Raw genomic sequence first — 18,006 nt, 5'->3', positions numbered from 1 at the left:
ACAAACATAAACTTGTTACATAAAGTACTAAACTTAGTGCTTAATTATAAATAACTTAATTATTTACTTGAACAAAAAACACTTTGATTCCAAAGTTCTGCAAAATAAACTTTTGTGTATATATCACAGTTTCACTATGGAAATTTCCTTGCCACAGATCATTAATACTTAAAAGCATAAAAAAAACTGCTTGTTCAAGTAGGCTAATTGTTCAATATGTTAATAGAAACATTTTGCAGTTTTATGAAAGATATTTTATAAATTTTTACCAGACGAAGACATTGGAAATTAAATAATTTTGTAAATTTCTAGAAACACTTTGCAATTAATTTGACATTAAAGGATTTTTTATTAATTTTTTTAATATTTGAAGGCTTTGGAAAATAAGGAATTTTGTAAATTAGAACTAACTAAGTCTGACTTTTTTTCAAATTATGTCAAATTTCCTAATTTTTTTTCAAAATCCCCCATTTTTTCCTGACTTTTGTCATTTTTTAGTTTTTCCTGACCTTGTGGCAGCCCTACAATATATTTATTACATCAAAAAATAAATTAATTGCAATTTAAAGCTGTATCTAAATATTTTAAACGTCTTTTAATGCATTTAATAATGGTAGTTGTGCTTTAATAGCAATAAATTTTAAATACTGTGATTTTTTTCTAAATTACTTAAATTCGTTTACAAATGCACAACATTTTTTTAATAATAATTTTTATAGTAGTACACTTTAAATAAACAAAATATCTAAAAAATAGTTAATAAGTAAGAAAAATTTTTTCGCTAACTTCACAAAAACCTCTAATTTTTTTTTAAACAGAAATTTATTTACGTATTTAGTCTTTAAATATTAAACTAAGATTTTTAAATGAGCTATAATTTTTTAAATGTTATGAAATGTGTCATTTTCTAATAACACAGTGTTTACCTGACAAAAAATAAACTTAATTTGCAAAAAGTGTACTATTGTTGCTTGTTTTAATAATGAATATAAATAATTTTTAAAACGCAAACTTATTATTTGTTAAACAACAATTTGATCCTAAACTTATTACAGTATCAATGAAAAATTAGTTTTTGTTAAGGTAGTTGAACTAAGTTAAATATAACTAGTGTGTAATTTTTCGATAAGAGTAACTTGACGTTGTTTATTTTGCTCGTTTCACATAAACAAATGATTCAAATAACTAATAACTGTACTAATCTATTGTATTTTTTAATCATGACGGTTTAAAGTATTTTTACTGGTATTTAGATTCTAAAACTTAGATTTTTTACACTTAAAAGTATAACAATGATAGAAAACTTCGACTACAAGCATACGAAACATATATTTATGCTTATTGTGTATAAAAAAACAGGCTTTATTAAGACACTAAAAACTATAAATCAAATCTATTAGTATGTCACTTTGAAATTCGAGAAACAAAAGCCAATATCCACTTAAAAATAAACACCCTACCACAAAAATTAGTTGTAAAGCTACAGTAACGTCAAAAAGAAACAATACATTGGTAGTACTGGAAGGTATTTTAAAAACTAGTTGCTTTAGTCATAACAGAGATTTTAAAATTTACAAGGAAAACGGTATTGAATTATCGAAATACATTTTAAATTTAAAAACATTAATACTGGTTATACATAAACCTGGGCATTTTACACCGCATCAGAGAAATAAGATATCTGCAAAAAAATTGCATGACTTGTACCTATGAGAAGATTAAAATAGCGAACGCTGACGGGGGAACAAAAAAAGTTCAAGGAACGAGTTAATACGTTTTTGAGTCCTTTTGAAAAATGTACAAACTCATTCCTGTTTTGACTTCTGTAAATAAATGTTAAACCCGACAAAAATAACTGTAGAATTACAATATCGTTAGATTTATTACGCAAAGCTTGTAATTACCTCATAATATTATAGTTGATTTTTTGAGGCTTTATGCAGTGTATCAGGGGCGTGTTTTGACTGGTTTCCTGTGAACCTCCTGAAAAAAAAGTATATATTCTTACAATATCATTATAAACGTTGTTTATTGACTTTGTTTGGTTGTTTGATAAACTTCGAATAACGAATTTTAAATTTATAACACTGAAAGATTATAAGTTTCCGTAACAAAAAATGCTCGTTTTTGCCCAGCTGCAATCGATTTCAAATAAAATTTTGATAGTGACGTGATAATAGGTAAAAGTTTTAAAGTAGCATTTTTTTCTGGGAAACTTTTTTGAATGATTTATTATCAAGATTTTACATTTGGTTTTACCGGTATTTTTAGATTGCTTAAAGTTCAAAAGTTTTTATTTACCTTCGAAAATTTTATTCTAGCTGTGCTTTTTATTAATTCTGTTCCAAACAAAATATGAAAATTAATGATAATGCTCGTAAAAATTATGTTCTCAATGGTTTTATTTAACTGACTTGCAATTTTATTTTCGACAACTTCAAAGGTTTTTTATTGAGTTTTGTATTATACAACAGATTTATTAAGTTTGTTTTTTCAAAGTTTAAACTGATGATTATAATATACTAAGACAGGGGTCGGCAGCCTTATGTAACTCGCGGGCCAATTTTCCGAAAAAAAATTGCTCGCGGGCCGCACTAATTAGAAAAAAAACTTTGAGGGCCACATTCATTTAAAAAAAGTCGTAGTAATCAGTAGAAAAATATCATTTAAGATCAAAAATGTGATAAATTGAGCAATATTACAGCACTAATAAAGGGCATTTATTGATTTAAGAGCCTAAATGCAAGTTTTTATTAACAAATATATAATTTTTTTGTTTTTAAAATGTATATTTTTGGCTGAAAAGGAGCTCGCGGGCCGCACATTTTGACTTTGAGGGCCGCAGTTTGCTGACCCCTGTACTAAGACTACCTGCAAGTTTTGGTCTTTAATTACCGATATTAGTCATAATATAATGTTCGTTATTTTCGTCAACTAAATAAACTGTATGTAATGTATTTGTTTTAAATAACGAATTTGAATTTTGATATACAATTTGTAAGTTCATAACTTTTTTCTGGTTCTTTTAGTTACAGTTTATCTAAATTTAATACATTATAATATTTAAAAAATTATAATATTTTTCTATTACTACTAATATGTTTTTTATTTATTTCTAACAGAAAAAAGCATTTTAAACTCAGAGTTTTTCGGCTAAATGTTGCCTACTTAACTAGCAGTGCATACCTAAGAAATGCGTACTTAAGCGGCAAACTAAGAACAAAAAATTAGTTAGTTTGACTATAAGTTTTACCAGCCAGTTATTATAAGCATGTTTTTTTAATAATAATCAAAATTTGTAGTATTTAAGCAGTTTAAAGTTTTCTAACCTTAAAAATAATTCGCTTATTAGCTTAAGATGAATTATTAGTTTTATTTTGCTGGTTTTTACACTTAATAGCCAGTTTTATATCAAGTTTAGCCCAATGTTTTCTTTGAACTTTATATTTATTTTTACAGATTTTATTAATAAAGTGAAGATCTCTTTTAAATTGTTTAAACGAGTGAAACACTGTTTTGGTAATAAAATTTGTAGTGATTACATTAAAGTCGACATTTAATTTTTTTCGAAAGAACTTTATTAGAAGCTACTACAGAATATACGGTATACTAACAATTTCCATGCGGGATCTTTTCTCAGCCAATTTTTTTTTCTTCCCTATCTACTAATTCTAATTCTTTTATTTTTTGCTATCACTTTACCCGAGGTCGTTAAGCAATTCTCGGATTTGATCAGCAGGGAGTTGTGCGTGGGTGGGAAATAATCCCGGGTTAGAACTCAGCGGTTCCGAATATACTCTATTATATATCAAAAAAAAGTACTACCCCATTAAAACAAGTCATCACGCCCTGTTTTACACAATTCAAAAAATTATACTAAACTGCAATGTAAGTTCTATAAATAAGAAATGTTTTACTGATACTTAAACTAAGATTTTTTATAATTTTACGATGAAGTTTTTTATTTTCTAGTACTAGTTATTACTTCATTTGTTTTATACATAGTCTTTTAAATTTTCTGATATATCATGTGCCGCTTACGCGGTAATTTTCTCTTTTTTATTTTCTTCTTTTCTCTCAAACGAGTATAAATAAAGAATATCGCGCGTAATTTAGGCTTTTAGTTTCTACTGCGTTGCAGCAAACTGAAGTCAGGGCAGCTTTTCGCTGCACTTAAGTTTTAATGGTTTCAATCTTGTTGTCGAGTTTATTTCGATTTCAGAACACTTTTTGAGTTTGATTTAAACGTTTAGTTTTTAGTTTCTTTGATTCAAGTATTGTCGTCTTTTTAAAGAATTGATAATTCGATTTATTAATTTATGTTGTGCAGTATTTTATCATCTTTTCGTGTCGCAATTTCATTGTAAATATAATCATTATCACAGATTCGAACTAGGTTTAAATTAGTATAAGTAGAAACCTCTGATAGCGACACGGTGACCCGGACAGCCAATTAGTTATAGCTGGAATTGAACACAGATACCTTCATTAAAAATTTATACGTTTTGTAGATGGTGACTTAAAAACAGAGTAAAATAAACCTGATTTAATAATAGTATAAATTCAATAAACTTAATGGCACTTATTTAACCCAGTCATCTGGTCTGTAAAGTTTATAAAAATGAGTTTAAAATTTCTAGTTGGAAAAACAATTAAGTACTTCGAGTTTGTGATAGATTTGAGTGGTTTTTTGCAAAAGGTAATAAGTTTTATTGTGTTTTATTTAATGTTAAAGTGGTTTAGGAAAAGGCTAATCAACATGTGTTAGAACTAAAATGTATTTGTGGTGTATGATATTATCGCAATTCATCGTTGAAGCGTTTTTTTGAAGTGAATTTTAAATCTTGTACGAGCAAGTTAAAACAAAAGTTAGTCTTGTTTTCAAGTTGTTCCGCCGTTTCGTCAAATTAATTAAATATCGTTCAATCGTTTTAAACATTTTATTAAAAGAGAAATGTTCACTAAAAATTAAAATGAAATTAAAGGCTTCTAATAATAAAACTTTCTTATAACATACAGAGTTTTAAACGTCTATAAAAGTTAGCAACTGTAAAGTTTAATTGCTTTGTTTTCAAACAATCGTTTTAAATTGAACTATAACGGATAATAAACTTTTTAAACTGCATGTAAAAACATTGTTGTTTTTCGTTCGTCCTGGTAAAAATATTTGTATGAGGTTATTAAAACTTGTTTTCGAGTGCATAATCGTTTATTAAAGTGAAATGTCTTAAATTTGTTAAGCTTAATTTAATCTTATATTTAGCAACAATGTTATGTTCAAACTTTAAACTATAATATTTACAGCTGTTTTACAATGACCTTGTTAATTGCTTGTAACAAAATTTATTGGCATGTTTTTTGTTGTTTTAAATCTAACCGTACTTATAAAAAATCATTTGTAACGAGGTCATTCGAGCTATTAAATGTCTTACCCGGTATTTAAAATCTGAAAAAAAAAACAAGTTTGTTTAAAATTTGTTAGAATATTAAAGTTTTCAAAATTAGTACAAGTTCACTAGCTTTATATCTTTACGAAAAGAAGTTTAAACTTTTGAGACGCATGTAATTGCTTGTTTTCTCAACTAACTCGTGTAAAGTGTGAAATGTTTTTTATGTTAAATCTTGTAGAGAATTACTTCGTATTAATTGGAGCCATAAATGTTTTTCAAATATTTTAAAACATAACAGACTTTAAAGTTAAAATATTAATAAACTAGTTAACTAATGTTGTTGCTAACTAATAGCATATAAGTTTTTAAATCTATTATTTTTTTAATGTTTTAACTTGTTTTTAAAATTGAAATCAAGTAGTGTTACGTAAATTCCATTTGGACTTTCGCACGAACGGTTCGAGAAACGAATCGGCGAGGAGCGGTACAAGGAGACCGAGCTTTATGTACGAGAAGATGAATGAGGAGATGTACGGAGAGACGGATCAGAGGATTCCGTAGCGCCAACAGACCGCTAAGGTGAGGACAGGAGACGGATTCCGTAGCGCCAACAGGCCGTTAGGTGAAACCAGGAGACGGATCTAAGGATTCCGTAGCGCCAACAGACCGCTAAGGTGAGGACAGGAGACGGATTCCGTAGCGCCAACAGACCGTTAGGTGAGACCAGGAGACGGATCTGAGGATTCCGTAGCACCAACAGACCGCTAAGGTGAGGACAGGAGACGGATTCCGTAGCGCCAACAGACCGTTAGGTGAGGCCAGGAGACGGATCAGAGGATTCCGTAGCGCCAACAGGTCGCTAAGATGAGGCCAGGAGACGGATTCCGTAGCGCCAACAGACCGCTTAGGTGAGGCCAGGAGACGGATCAGAAGATACCATAGCGCCAACAGATCGATCAGAGAGTAACGTGAGGCCGACAGACGGATCAGCATAAACCGATAAACCGGTCAAACGACGAGGAGATGTACAAGGGTGGAGCGAGTTCCAGCAGTGAATAATTTTTTTAAACTTTCTACATTTGTCTGTCATTTTGTAAAACTGTATCATACTTTTATTAAATTTGTGTATTTTAAACTAATTTATAGAATTTTCAAAGTAAAGTAATGCTTTTTAAACTACGAAATAAAAGTCGGCGGTCGTTTTTCGTTCATTTTTCTATATAGGGAGTTTAAATCATTCTTACAAGTGTTAATGAATAAAAATTAATGTTTTTTTCGGAAAACCAAGAATAAATTCTTAAAGCACGAAGGTAAGAAGAGGAAATGTACCGCTTACGCGGTAATTGTCTCTTTTTTACTTTCTTCTTTTCTCTCAAACGAGTATAAATAAAGAATATCGCGCGTAATTTAGGCTTTTAGTTTCTACTGCGTTGCAGCAAACTGAAGTCAGGGCAGCTTTTCGCTGCACTTAAGTTTTAATGGTTTCAATCTTGTTGTCGAGTGTATTTCGATTTTAGAACACTTTTTGAGTTTGATTTAAACGTTTAGTTTTTAGTTTCTTTGATTCAAGTATTGTCGTCTTTTTAAAGAATTGATAATTCGATTTATTAATTTATGTTGTGCAGTATTTTATCATCTTTTCGTGTCGCAATTTCATTGTAAATATAACCATTATCACAGATTCGAACTAAGTTTAAATTAGTATAAGTAACTGATTTATTAAACTTTTAGTAAATAGTAAGTAAGTCATATTAGTTTATTTAAGTCAATTATAATTTAAGCGTTATCTTGGGGTATCTACTATACAAGTTAAAGCGCACGTTGCGTTATAAACCAGGCCAATAATAGTGTATAAGTAGAAGCCCATGATAGCGACAATCAGTAAACAAATGTAGCTTGAAAATAAACACAGTCTTTTGAGTTTAAGATCATCGACTTAAACATAAAAATTATTAGCTAATTTTGTTATAATCTTCCATTCTCTAATTTATAAAAAGTTAATAAAGCTTATTGTCAGTAAAGTTGTGTATAAAACTTCAAAAACTTAACTTATATAAAAGCTAACTGTAAACTAAACATACTTCTGCGTAAGACTTTACATTGAATTCTACAAATTTATTTCAAGATCGCAAAAAAATACTATAATAAATGTAATTTAAAATCAAAGCTAGTTATTGAGCTACAAGTCAATTAAAGAAAATATCGTCGAAAGTCTATCAGAGCCAAAACTTGGACTTTCTTGTACCTTAGACAAGCAGAGCTAACATAAAGTTTTGATCTTACTTTTCGATCATTAAACCACAAGCTTTCGGTAGACTGAGACCGAAATTTTATTTTTACGGAAATTCGTCAATCAGTCTCATCTGAAAAACTTGCAATCGTCGATCTACAAACGATTATTCATGTTTTAGACTAGACTGACGTCACTGATCATACTAGCAAACAGTAGCTTCATATTAAAAAAGTATATACAGTTTGTAGATTGACCCCTGAAAGTAACTCGTTTGCAACTGATTAACTTTTCCGTAAGAAAATATCTTCATCTCAGTCTACCGAAAGCTTGTGATCTTATGAACGAAGTGGAATAAACAATACTTTAAGATAACTAAGGTTAATTAAATACAAATATTTTCCATACTGTGTGACTTAACAATTTAGTTTTGGAACAATTTTGACAAAAAAATATTGAAAAACAGAGTGTTCAAGAGTTATATAAATTTTACACAAAAAAGTGATCCATACTAGCTGAAATTTTGATAAATAAAAATTGTATGGCAATGAGTAAATGGCGGCAAACAGGTTTGAAATTTCACCATTTTTCAAACTTTTCAACATGATTACAAATAGTACAAGACTTTTGCCAATCATCTCCACTAATATGGACATCAGGTCCAAACACATGTTTGTGAGGTCCTCTACTTTTTATGTTGTACAAGCTTGATCTGGTCTTGAAAATAAAAACTTTTAGTTATTATTTTTTTTTTACTAAATATACAACTTATTATAACATTATATTCTATTATGAGCTTTACTTGTTTAACAGCTTCACAGCAAAGTTGATTTTTCAAACTATATAGTTTATTGATATATTCATCTTGTTAAGCTTTATAGTTTTGAAAATCTGCTAAACCGTGAAACTGGTAAACTAACAAATCTAACAATAAAACAATCGCATATTCTTCTTTTTTGAGAGTATATAGTGTACATATATCTATTAGCTGTATTTTGGCGAAACTTAATACAATTTTTATTACCATAAAGCTAAACAAAATTTATTTTTTAGTTATCTAAAATATACTTACATACTATAGCTTTTTAGCAAAAAAAAAGAAAGTAAAAACTTTATTTAAAGATTTAAAAAAGTAAATTATGTTTAAAACTGAATTTAAATACTTCTTTAGAAAACATTTAGTTTTTATACTGATGTATATCACAAAGTACTACAAGTAAAAGTTAAAATCAACAGTAAATACCTCTTTTTGTAACTCTCTAAACTTTTTTTGATACTTCTTTTTTTTAGCCATTTCTTGTTTTAACTTCCTTTTTTCTTTCTCATCTTCTAAATTTTGTTCTGAACCCCAAACTTCAAGTGCTCTTCTTTCAACCTGAGTATAACAATAAAATTTACAAAAATACAACAGCTTTATTTAAACTTAAGCTAGCCCTTAAACTATAGTAACAATATTAATTTAAATGCAAACAATAAACATTTTGTTAGAATGAAAAAAATGTGTGAATGTAACAAAATAAAACATAGACACAAGCAAGCATTTTAAAAGTTAATTTACACAACTACAAAAAAATAATTGTCGTTTGTTTAGTTCAGAGGTAAGCAATCTGCGGAACAATGGAAAGTAAATATACCTCCAAAGAAGACATAAACGTTACCCGCGAAGATATATTTCTAAACTTACATTAGAAGTTATTCTGAGGAGCGAAGTGAGGAGCAAAAAATTTAGTAAAGACTGCGGCAAATATTTTTTTTTTTTAAATTTTGGCCCTAAACATCAAATGCCTGCCGACCCTTGTTTTAATTGCATTTAAACTTTTTGTTAGAATACTTGATAGCTATAGTTCTATTTTCTAAATTACATATTTTTATGATAAATCATTTAAAAAAAGTTTACTACAATTGTACATCTTGTTTTTATATGGCTAGCTTGTTTTTATTCATTATACACCACATACTTTAGCTACTTTATTTGTTAGTTTTTTTCTCATTCCAAAAGTTTCTACAGTTTTGAAAAAGGTAGGAAAGTAGTATAGTTTGTAAAATATTGAAATTTAGTTGTCTTTTTGTCTAAGCATTTATATGGTGCATTTAGCTGCGTTGAATCGTTTTTATAGATTTTATGAGTGTATATTTGGGTGCTTATAAATACGGCAAAGTTTGAGTTTTCAGGTAAAAAAATTTTACACTTAGAAAATAACACAAAAACACCCAGCGCAAAATTTTAGCCGATTTGAAGAAACTTTCACCTTGGCGGAATTCGATTTTCTAAAACCACTAAAATTCAAACTGTATGGGACCAAAAAAATGCGAATGGTTTTTGGCTTCAAATTTTTTTACATGTGGCAATTATCACAAAAACACATTGTGCACAATTTAAGAGAATTTAATAAAAGTTATATAGATGAACTTCTTGATTTTATATATTTTTATCACTTTTTATAAGTTTTATTGAAGTTCCAGTTTTTTTTAATCAAGAACTAGCACCATGAAACTTTATTTAAATTGTCGTAAATTAAGCATTAAGTGTTTTTTTGGAAATTGCCACATGTAAAATAATCTAGCTAAAAATTCTAAGGTTGCATTTTTTGGGTCCCATAAAGTTTGCATTTGGGGGTTTTCAGAAAATCGAATTTCGCCAAGGTGAAAGTTTCTTCAAATCAGCTAAAATTTTGCACAGATTGTTTTTGTGGTATCTGCAAAATGCAAACAAAAAATAGCTGGAAAATCAAAGGTTCCATAAACACACTAGTGCAGTGCTTCTGAACCTTTTTCTAGTGGCGGAACCCTTTTCCAAAGTTCAACTTTTCAGCGGAACCCCTAATTTTAATTTTACATAAAATTTAAATTTTTTAATGAAACTTTTTTAATTTCGAAAAGCTTCGCGGAACCCCGGAGAGGCGTTGCGGAACCCTAGGGTTCCGCGGAACCCCATTTCAGAAGCACTGCACTAGTGTATATACATGTTTCATATAAAATCTCAACATATGTCATACAATTACTTGCAAAAAAAGGCTAGACTAGGTATTGGAAAACTGCACACCCGCGATGTTCTTTTTATCAAAAATTATATTTAAAATTAAAAGAAAAAAAATTTTGTAGTAGAAGCTTACAATTATCTCTAAACTTGATAATTAACTAGTATTTATTTCGGCCATCATCAAACAAGTTTGAGATGTTTCGAGGATAACAAATAATGAACTTAACCACATGACCATTAACAACAGAATTCAAGACAACCTACGGTTTCGTTCTTATTAGGACTCATTAGCCAGGCATAGTCTCAAGAAACAACTGTCGAGATCTAACATCATAGCAAATAACATAATGATAATGAAGTATTGTTTGGTGATCACCAAAATAAATACTACTTAAAACTGATCAAACGAGTGTAGACTATAATCCTACAATAAGCTGACAGTGCCTTAGATGTTGGCCTGTGAACAATTTGGTTGCAACAATTTTTTGGACCTAACCCACAAACGGTCGCTTCAGTGCGTATGTAGTCAAGCTGGCTCGGTTGGATCTCAACAACTTTTTTCGGGACTATGCCTGTCTGATGAGTCCTAGTAAGGACGAAACCGTGGGTTGTCTCGGATGCTGTTGTTGATGGACTTGTGGTAAAGTTTATTATCTAACTTAAACTTGTGGTTTATTACTGCAAATTTTATTATTATTTTAATTAAAACAATATCTTCATTAAAAACATGATATTTCTAAAAAACTACGCTCTGCGGAAAGACATATTTGTTATACAATACTGCCCGAGACTCATAAAAGATTGCAGAACCATGGGCTTGATGTATAAATATTAATTTATATTGATTTATTAATAAATAAACAAACCTCAAATGTAAAAGTTTTTTGGAAATTTAAAGAAAACAAACTTGTAAAGACAAGAAAAGCTTCATTTCTCCGTACATCTTTTTATGAGGGTTTTGAAGCGCTCTAAACTTAAGAGGAGGATCTCTTTTGAACAAATCAACATCTGATAACAAGTAGTCTTCCTGTAAATTATATTGTTGTATGAAAAATTAAAAACTTATAACAAGATTTCCAAAACGAACAAAAAGTTTGTTACCAATCGATACTACAAACAATATTTAGTTGAAAAATACAACAAGAATTAAAAAATGCAATTAATAGTAGAACAAGTTTTCAGAATTCCTTAGTCATATAGTGGCTTTATACAAATTGAATTTAGAAAATTCTGATTTCAGTTTAAGAATTTTTCTAAGTAATTGAATTTTAATTAGTTAGTTTTACTAATATTTTTGACAAAGACGATTTTAAAATCTTTTGCTAAAAAAATAAACATGTTTATCTTTCATTAAGCATTCTTATTAATAATTTTACAACTGACTTTTTCTTTTAATTATAATTTTTTATAACTTGTTTACCTTATGTTTACTTACTTATACATATTTCTTACCTAGTTTTTTTTAAGTATATAAATTTAGTTATAACTGTACATACCCAGTTGAAGTGTGTTGATTCGTTAACACACAGACATATGTTTGTACAATAAAGGAAGATTGCTGTATAATTTGTTTTTATTTAAATTTAGTTTTATGAATATACTTGTAACCAATTACATATTTTCAATCAACTGATATAGTTAGGTCTTTTCGTATTAGTTTTTTTTATTATATATATATATATATATAATAAACTATTACTCTCAGATCAAAACCAAACTCTCAAGCAGAACCTATTATTAAAATAAAATGTCATCTTACAAACAAGGAAAAATTTAAGTGTGATTCGTCCTATAAAGTCGATTTTAAAAAAAATCGTTGGAAACTAATCAATTGAATGTATATATATTGTTATCGCGATTATTAGTTTAAGTCAATAGCAGTTTTTATTTTTATAGTTCTTTTGACTTGCATAAACGCATTGAAAGCTTGTGAAAAAACTTAAACTAATAAATCCTTCTAAAAAATTTACAGAATGTAGTTCGTGTCGTGTAGTTCTTAGTAAATGTTCAATGTTACTTTTCTTTAGGCAAGAAAAATCTACAAAATACACTAGGCAGCCTGATTTTAGTAATTAAATAAAAAAATACAGTTTTAATAATTATTTAAGTAGTAATAGCTGCAAAATGTAAGGTTTAAATGTTATTTTAGCTAGATATCACATAACTAAACAAAAATAAATACTAAACGTTCATTAGTCAAAAAGTTTACATAAGTAATAAACTTAATTTAATATTATCAAAAAAACATACCATTGACTCAAAAAAGTATTGAGACTAGCCGAAGTAAATTTACTCTTCTTAATATATTAAGGGCATAGGGGGGATAAACACTCTTTTTTGGTTTTTAATCTTATTTTATATAGTTTTTACTAAGCTACAAGATGCTTTTTACAGATTAAAAAAAATCAAAATATTTTTTGAGATATAGCCGATTAAAGTCGGAGGCAACAATAGGTTCCTTATGGGAGGTGCAAACTAAAACGGCAAATAACTAGAAATCATTAAAAATCTATCTCCTCCTACATTTTTTGAGATAACTACCTCAAATTTTTAGGAAATTTTCCTTGCAATATTTAAAAAATTCTGTTGAAACAGAATTTAAAAAAATTAAAATATAAAAATTTTATAAAAAAAAACAAAAAAAAACTGTTTATTTATTTTACAAACATTAAAAAAATTTCCTGATTTTACCAGGATTTTTCAAAATTCTTCAAATTCCAAACCATTTTTGCCTAAATTGTCAAATTCAATATTTTTCCAGCAGGTTTTACGGCCAGCCTGAACAATACTTAAAACACTTAATTAAGTTTTTTATTTAATTGAGATAAAAGTTTTAAATGTTTTAAAAATTAGCTGTAATTTTTTTTTATCGTAAATAAACTAACTAAATTTAAAATTACTTTTAGTACAGCAAATATAAAAACAATAAAGCTAACTGTTTTGAAAACATTACATTAATTGAAATAGAAGTTTAATAGTAAAGCTTTATACTTAAAGTTCAAACGTACTGAAACAATAATATTACTAATAAAAGACTTTAATAAGAAGTAATAAATTACTAATAGTCCAGTATTTTAAGTAAACACATAGTCTAAAAATCTATAAACAATAAAGTGTGGTAAGTTGTGTTGTGATAATGAACGTCCACAAGTTAGCCAGTAGTTATAATTTATTGAAAGTTTAATTCTTTTATAAAAAATTGTTTACCTTTTTAAACAGTGAAATATGGAATATATAAAAAAATTAAACCCTAAGGTTTTTATTTATACCAAAAGTTTTCTTATTTGAACTGTATACTACCATTAAAAAATATCATGCTTACTTATTCTCTAGTTGTTAAGATTGTGAATTATAAAAATTCTTTCCCTATCAATGTAACTCGAAAATAAAATTTAAAATTATGAAATATTATAACATGTTCATACTTAGTAAAATAAAAAATAAAGTAGTTGAGTTTTAACTTAAACAACTTTTAAGTTAAAAATAAATATTTCATCAAATGTACAGCTGCAGTATTAATTTAGTATTTAAACTTTGAAACAGTAGTATTAATTTTAAAAACTACTTTAGACCTTACATGCAGTTTTTGTTATACATGCGTGCTTGTCAGGATCTTTGCAATCATCACAGACTGCTTCTTCATAATGTTCCATTAAGAATGATGTAAAAAAATCTTTTCCGCATTCATCACACACGGTCAAGTCTTGTCCAAAGTATGCCTGTTCAACAGTAGGTACTGGCATAGCTTTAGTTTTATTAAAGACTTTCTCTTTTTTCGGAACATCTACAATAAAGCCAGCTCTACTGTCCTCATGCCTTAATTTAATGAAAAAATGGTAAAGGTGTTGTTTGAAGTTCTACGGAGTTTTTTTTTAAACATAATAATATTCCAATAAATAACTATATAAATCTAAATGTACAAATCGATTTATTCTATAAAATAATAGATATGATACTATATAATTTGAAAACTTTGATTAAATAAACAGTTTATGTGACAAATCATGTATAAGTTAAAACTAAAATGAAAAAATGTTTTCAACTTTTTAGTAACCTTAGGCACAAAACTTTTGCTTCGCTGAAAAAAGAACTCGTTGCATTTCGCTTGTTATTAGCTTTAGCACTTTTTATAGCTAATGCACGCAAACGATTTTTTTCCATCCTATCTTTTTCCTGCTGTGTCAAAGAACCTTTTTGCTCAATTTCTTCAATCATTTGAGACAGTTTTTCGCTTTGAATTTCCTCCATTGGACCAGTTGAGTTTAAGTTTAAGATAATTTATTAAATTTCAGTTAAGTACAAACGACTTTAAACATTGTTAAATTAGTTTTTTTTTAATAAAAAAAATAGAATTTTTGACAATTTTACTGTAAAAAGTTTTTTTATACCACTTAAAAATTTTAAGTTAAAATTCATGATGAACTTGATAATCAAAATTTCTTTTCTTAAAACATACTGTACAAAGTTAGAAAATTACTACAACTTCAAAAATACATTATTTAGAAAACTGATATACATCTAAAAAACGAATTAGAGCACTAGACAATTAAAAATTACTCAAACAAAAAAAACAAGTAAATAAAATTATACCTATGTAAATAATATAAAACTAATATATTAAATTACACATCTATATACATTTTATATTAAGTTAAGATCAAAATAGAAGATATTGATTTTACTTGAAATATACCAGTGTTAAGCTTAAAACTAATTCATTTACAAAAAATAAACTATTTGGGAAATTAAATTTATAATACTTTTTAGAATTACTTTTCAACTTTAGTAACTTCTTAAGCACTTCTTATTTATTACTAGAAAAAAATATAATATTAAAAACTTATTTTCTAATTTTCATATTTAACAGAAACAAAATTCTTTCTAGTTTTTGTGAAAATTTACTACAACCTGAAATGGCATCACAATTTATTGTTTTCCAACTACCATTTGATTTACTTGCTTTATTAAACTCAGTAGGTGAACTAACATAGTTAATAAGCTCAAAAGTTTGTGAAATATCTTCAGCATATTTAACTAGAATTTGATAACACAAACCTTCAGTTGCAGAACAGAAGTACTTAACAATTAACCAACATTCAGCAAAGCAACATGATAAAGAAACAGAACCATGTTCAGCACAAACATGGTCAACACCAGAAAAGGGAGATTTTCTGTCTACTTTCCAGTTAAAACTGTTTGCTATAAGCTTTATATTTTCTGTATGGTGAAACTTAATGCATTTAAGGAGGAAACTTGCAACTCCTTTAGAATCTGGCTCAAGTATGATTTCTCTAGCTTGAAAAACTCCTTTTATTCTGTTCGGGAATGCAATCATTTGAGCCACTGTTTTATGACGTTCATCATTTATAGACTCATTAATGTAAATTTTGTAAACCAGTTGACGCTCTGTTTGAACACAGGCATCAGTTTCAAAAAAAACTTTTTTGTCTTCAAATGCATGTTCAATCATTTCTTTACCTTCTCTTATATTAGCTTTAACAACTTCTAGTTTTGCTAAATTTACAATGTATTGAACTAAACTTCCACTTGTTTTATCAACATTTCGTAAAAGATTTTTGTAATTAGTTGGAAAAACTGTTGCTAGTCTTTGTTCATTTGTCAGTCCAAAAACTGCACATGTGGGTTTAGGAGCAGAAATGTGCAAACAGTTGAAATGATCTTTATAAAGTTTCTTCATTAACAAATGTTTAATATAGTACAGTTTACTATCCAACTTTACTTTATTATTATTAATGTTACTTACATCTGTTAGTTTGTTTTCTTTGGTATTAACATATTCAATAACTAATGAGATATTAGGAAATATCTGAGCAGATATACTATCTTTTATTACAACAAAAGGTCCGATTGTTCCGTCACTTTTATATCGAATTGCCTCATTAGACAAGCGAGCAAACAACTCCTTGCAAAATATCACATTTTGAGCCATGCATAGTTTTGAATTCCAATCAAAACCAACTTGTTGTGGATAGTCAGCTAGCATGTGTGAGCTGAATACAGATTTTTCAGGGTGGTCATGAAATATTAAACTAACTTTAATTGAAGAAATACCACTAAGATCAGGTCTTATATTTATAGAAAGTGGTAGCTTGAGCTTATTATCCCCTCCTTGTAAATCATCAGTTGTTTTAACTACATCAAAAACTCCTGGGTATCCATATAGAGATCCAGTAGTTTTAAATGATAGATCTCCTCTAATACTACTTCCATGGCGCCACAATCTCCATGATTTTCTCAAGTTCAAAAGCTGTCTATGATAATCTTTAATGTTATTTTTTTGTGAGCGTATCTTATCAAGCTTTTTAGCACCATCAAAAAGTATTTTTGAAGTTTCAGAAAGTGCAATCTTTTTAGCTTTTAATTGAAAACTTTTTTTCTCAAGCTCTGGCTCTTTTTTAGCTTCATCAACAAACAAATAGCGTTGCTGATTGACTTGACCTATTGGAGGTGGCTGAGAACCTACTTCTCTATTTAATGTCATAGCTATGACATCACATAAAACATTTTGTTCAACTAAGGCTTGTTTCATGTGATTCAACATTTTCTCACGTGGAGCTCTGAGTTTTGCTAAAAAATCTTCATCAATTTTCTCTTCTTCTTTGTCATCTGCAAGAAAATTTATATGGTTTGCTATATCTGTCAAACTCTCTGACATGCTAAAAGGTTGTACATAAGATTCTAGTCCATTGAAATCTATTTCCCTAATCTTTTTATCTTTCAAAGACTTTATTGACAGTTTGACATTATTAAGACAACTTTTTTCTTCCATAACTTTTTTTGTTTAAAATATTTCAAATCTACAAAATAAATATCTGTAATGTTTGTTATAAAGTTTATGTAAACTAGCATTTGCTTAAGTAATGTTGTAATGTTTTATCAGTTTTTGTATTTATAAACAAACCTAATTTAAATTTAAAATCACAAACAAAAACTAAACAATGCTATTGTTTACTTTGAATGTAAAAAACACTTAATATACACCGTTGTTTAGGAAAAAGTAATTTAAAACTAAGTTTTCAGCAATTCTAGTTTAGTAGTTTTTACTTACATTATTACAGTATAGAAATTCATTTTACTTATTATAAGCCAAGTTTCTGAGAGGCTTTTGAACTATCTTTTTTCAATTGTTTAAATTTAAAATTAGTTAATTTAGGTTTGTAATTAGAAATTAGACAGCTTTAAAGCTCTCAGAAACTTAAGTCTCATAAACAAATAAAAAACTTTATCTTTATTCTGTAAACTAGCTCATTAAATTCTAATTAAATAATATTGTAACTAAAAGCAAGTTAATGTTAGATTTTATCAAAAAATATATATCATTAAATTACAAAATGCTATAAACAACAGTATTTTTTAAGAAAGAAAACTTTAAATTTAAACTAAAT

The 18,006-nt window shown here is 27.9% G+C and overlaps 2 protein-coding genes across 2 annotated transcripts; both read right to left on the bottom strand.

Annotated features, from left to right (window-relative positions):
* Nucleotides 1-7,490: 7,490 nt before the first annotated feature.
* On the bottom strand, nt 7,491-14,902 carry LOC145834121 (DNA repair protein complementing XP-A cells homolog). Its single transcript, XM_082941476.1, has 5 exons — nt 14,655-14,902; nt 14,173-14,416; nt 11,508-11,627; nt 8,864-8,995; nt 7,491-8,337 (listed from the first exon to the last, which is right to left on the bottom strand). The coding sequence occupies exons 1-5, from the start codon at nt 14,846-14,848 to the stop codon at nt 8,200-8,202; spliced, it is 828 nt and encodes a 275-aa protein (XP_082797602.1). The 5' UTR covers nt 14,849-14,902; the 3' UTR covers nt 7,491-8,199.
* Nucleotides 14,903-15,141: 239 nt separating this feature from the next.
* On the bottom strand, nt 15,142-17,425 carry LOC145834011 (mediator of RNA polymerase II transcription subunit 17-like). Its single transcript, XM_082941314.1, has one exon. The coding sequence runs from the start codon at nt 17,388-17,390 to the stop codon at nt 15,441-15,443; it is 1,950 nt and encodes a 649-aa protein (XP_082797440.1). The 5' UTR covers nt 17,391-17,425; the 3' UTR covers nt 15,142-15,440.
* Nucleotides 17,426-18,006: the final 581 nt, after the last annotated feature.

The sequence above is a fragment of the Thalia democratica genome, chromosome 4 (assembly GCF_965202585.1).
Source record: "Thalia democratica chromosome 4, ktThaDemo2.hap1.1, whole genome shotgun sequence".
NCBI classification, from domain to species: Eukaryota; Metazoa; Chordata; class Thaliacea; order Salpida; family Salpidae; genus Thalia; species Thalia democratica.
The sequence above is the reverse complement of the archived record's forward strand: the minus strand, read 5'-3'. Positions and strand labels throughout refer to the sequence as shown.

Bases quoted from the DNA above. Each gene is read 5' to 3' on its own strand.
- LOC145834121 (XM_082941476.1), bottom strand. From the start codon at position 14,848: ATGGAGGAAATTCAAAGCGAAAAACTGTCTCAAATGATTGAAGAAATT. The intron at 8,996-11,507 runs GTTTGTTTTCTT...TGTTATACTCAG, and splicing joins AGCTTTTCTTGTCTTTACAA to GTTGAAAGAAGAGCACTTGA. The intron at 8,338-8,863 runs GTATTTACTGTT...TTTATTTTCAAG, and splicing joins TTAGAGAGTTACAAAAAGAG to ACCAGATCAAGCTTGTACAA.
- LOC145834011 (XM_082941314.1), bottom strand. From the start codon at position 17,390: ATGGAAGAAAAAAGTTGTCTTAATAATGTCAAACTGTCAATAAAGTCT.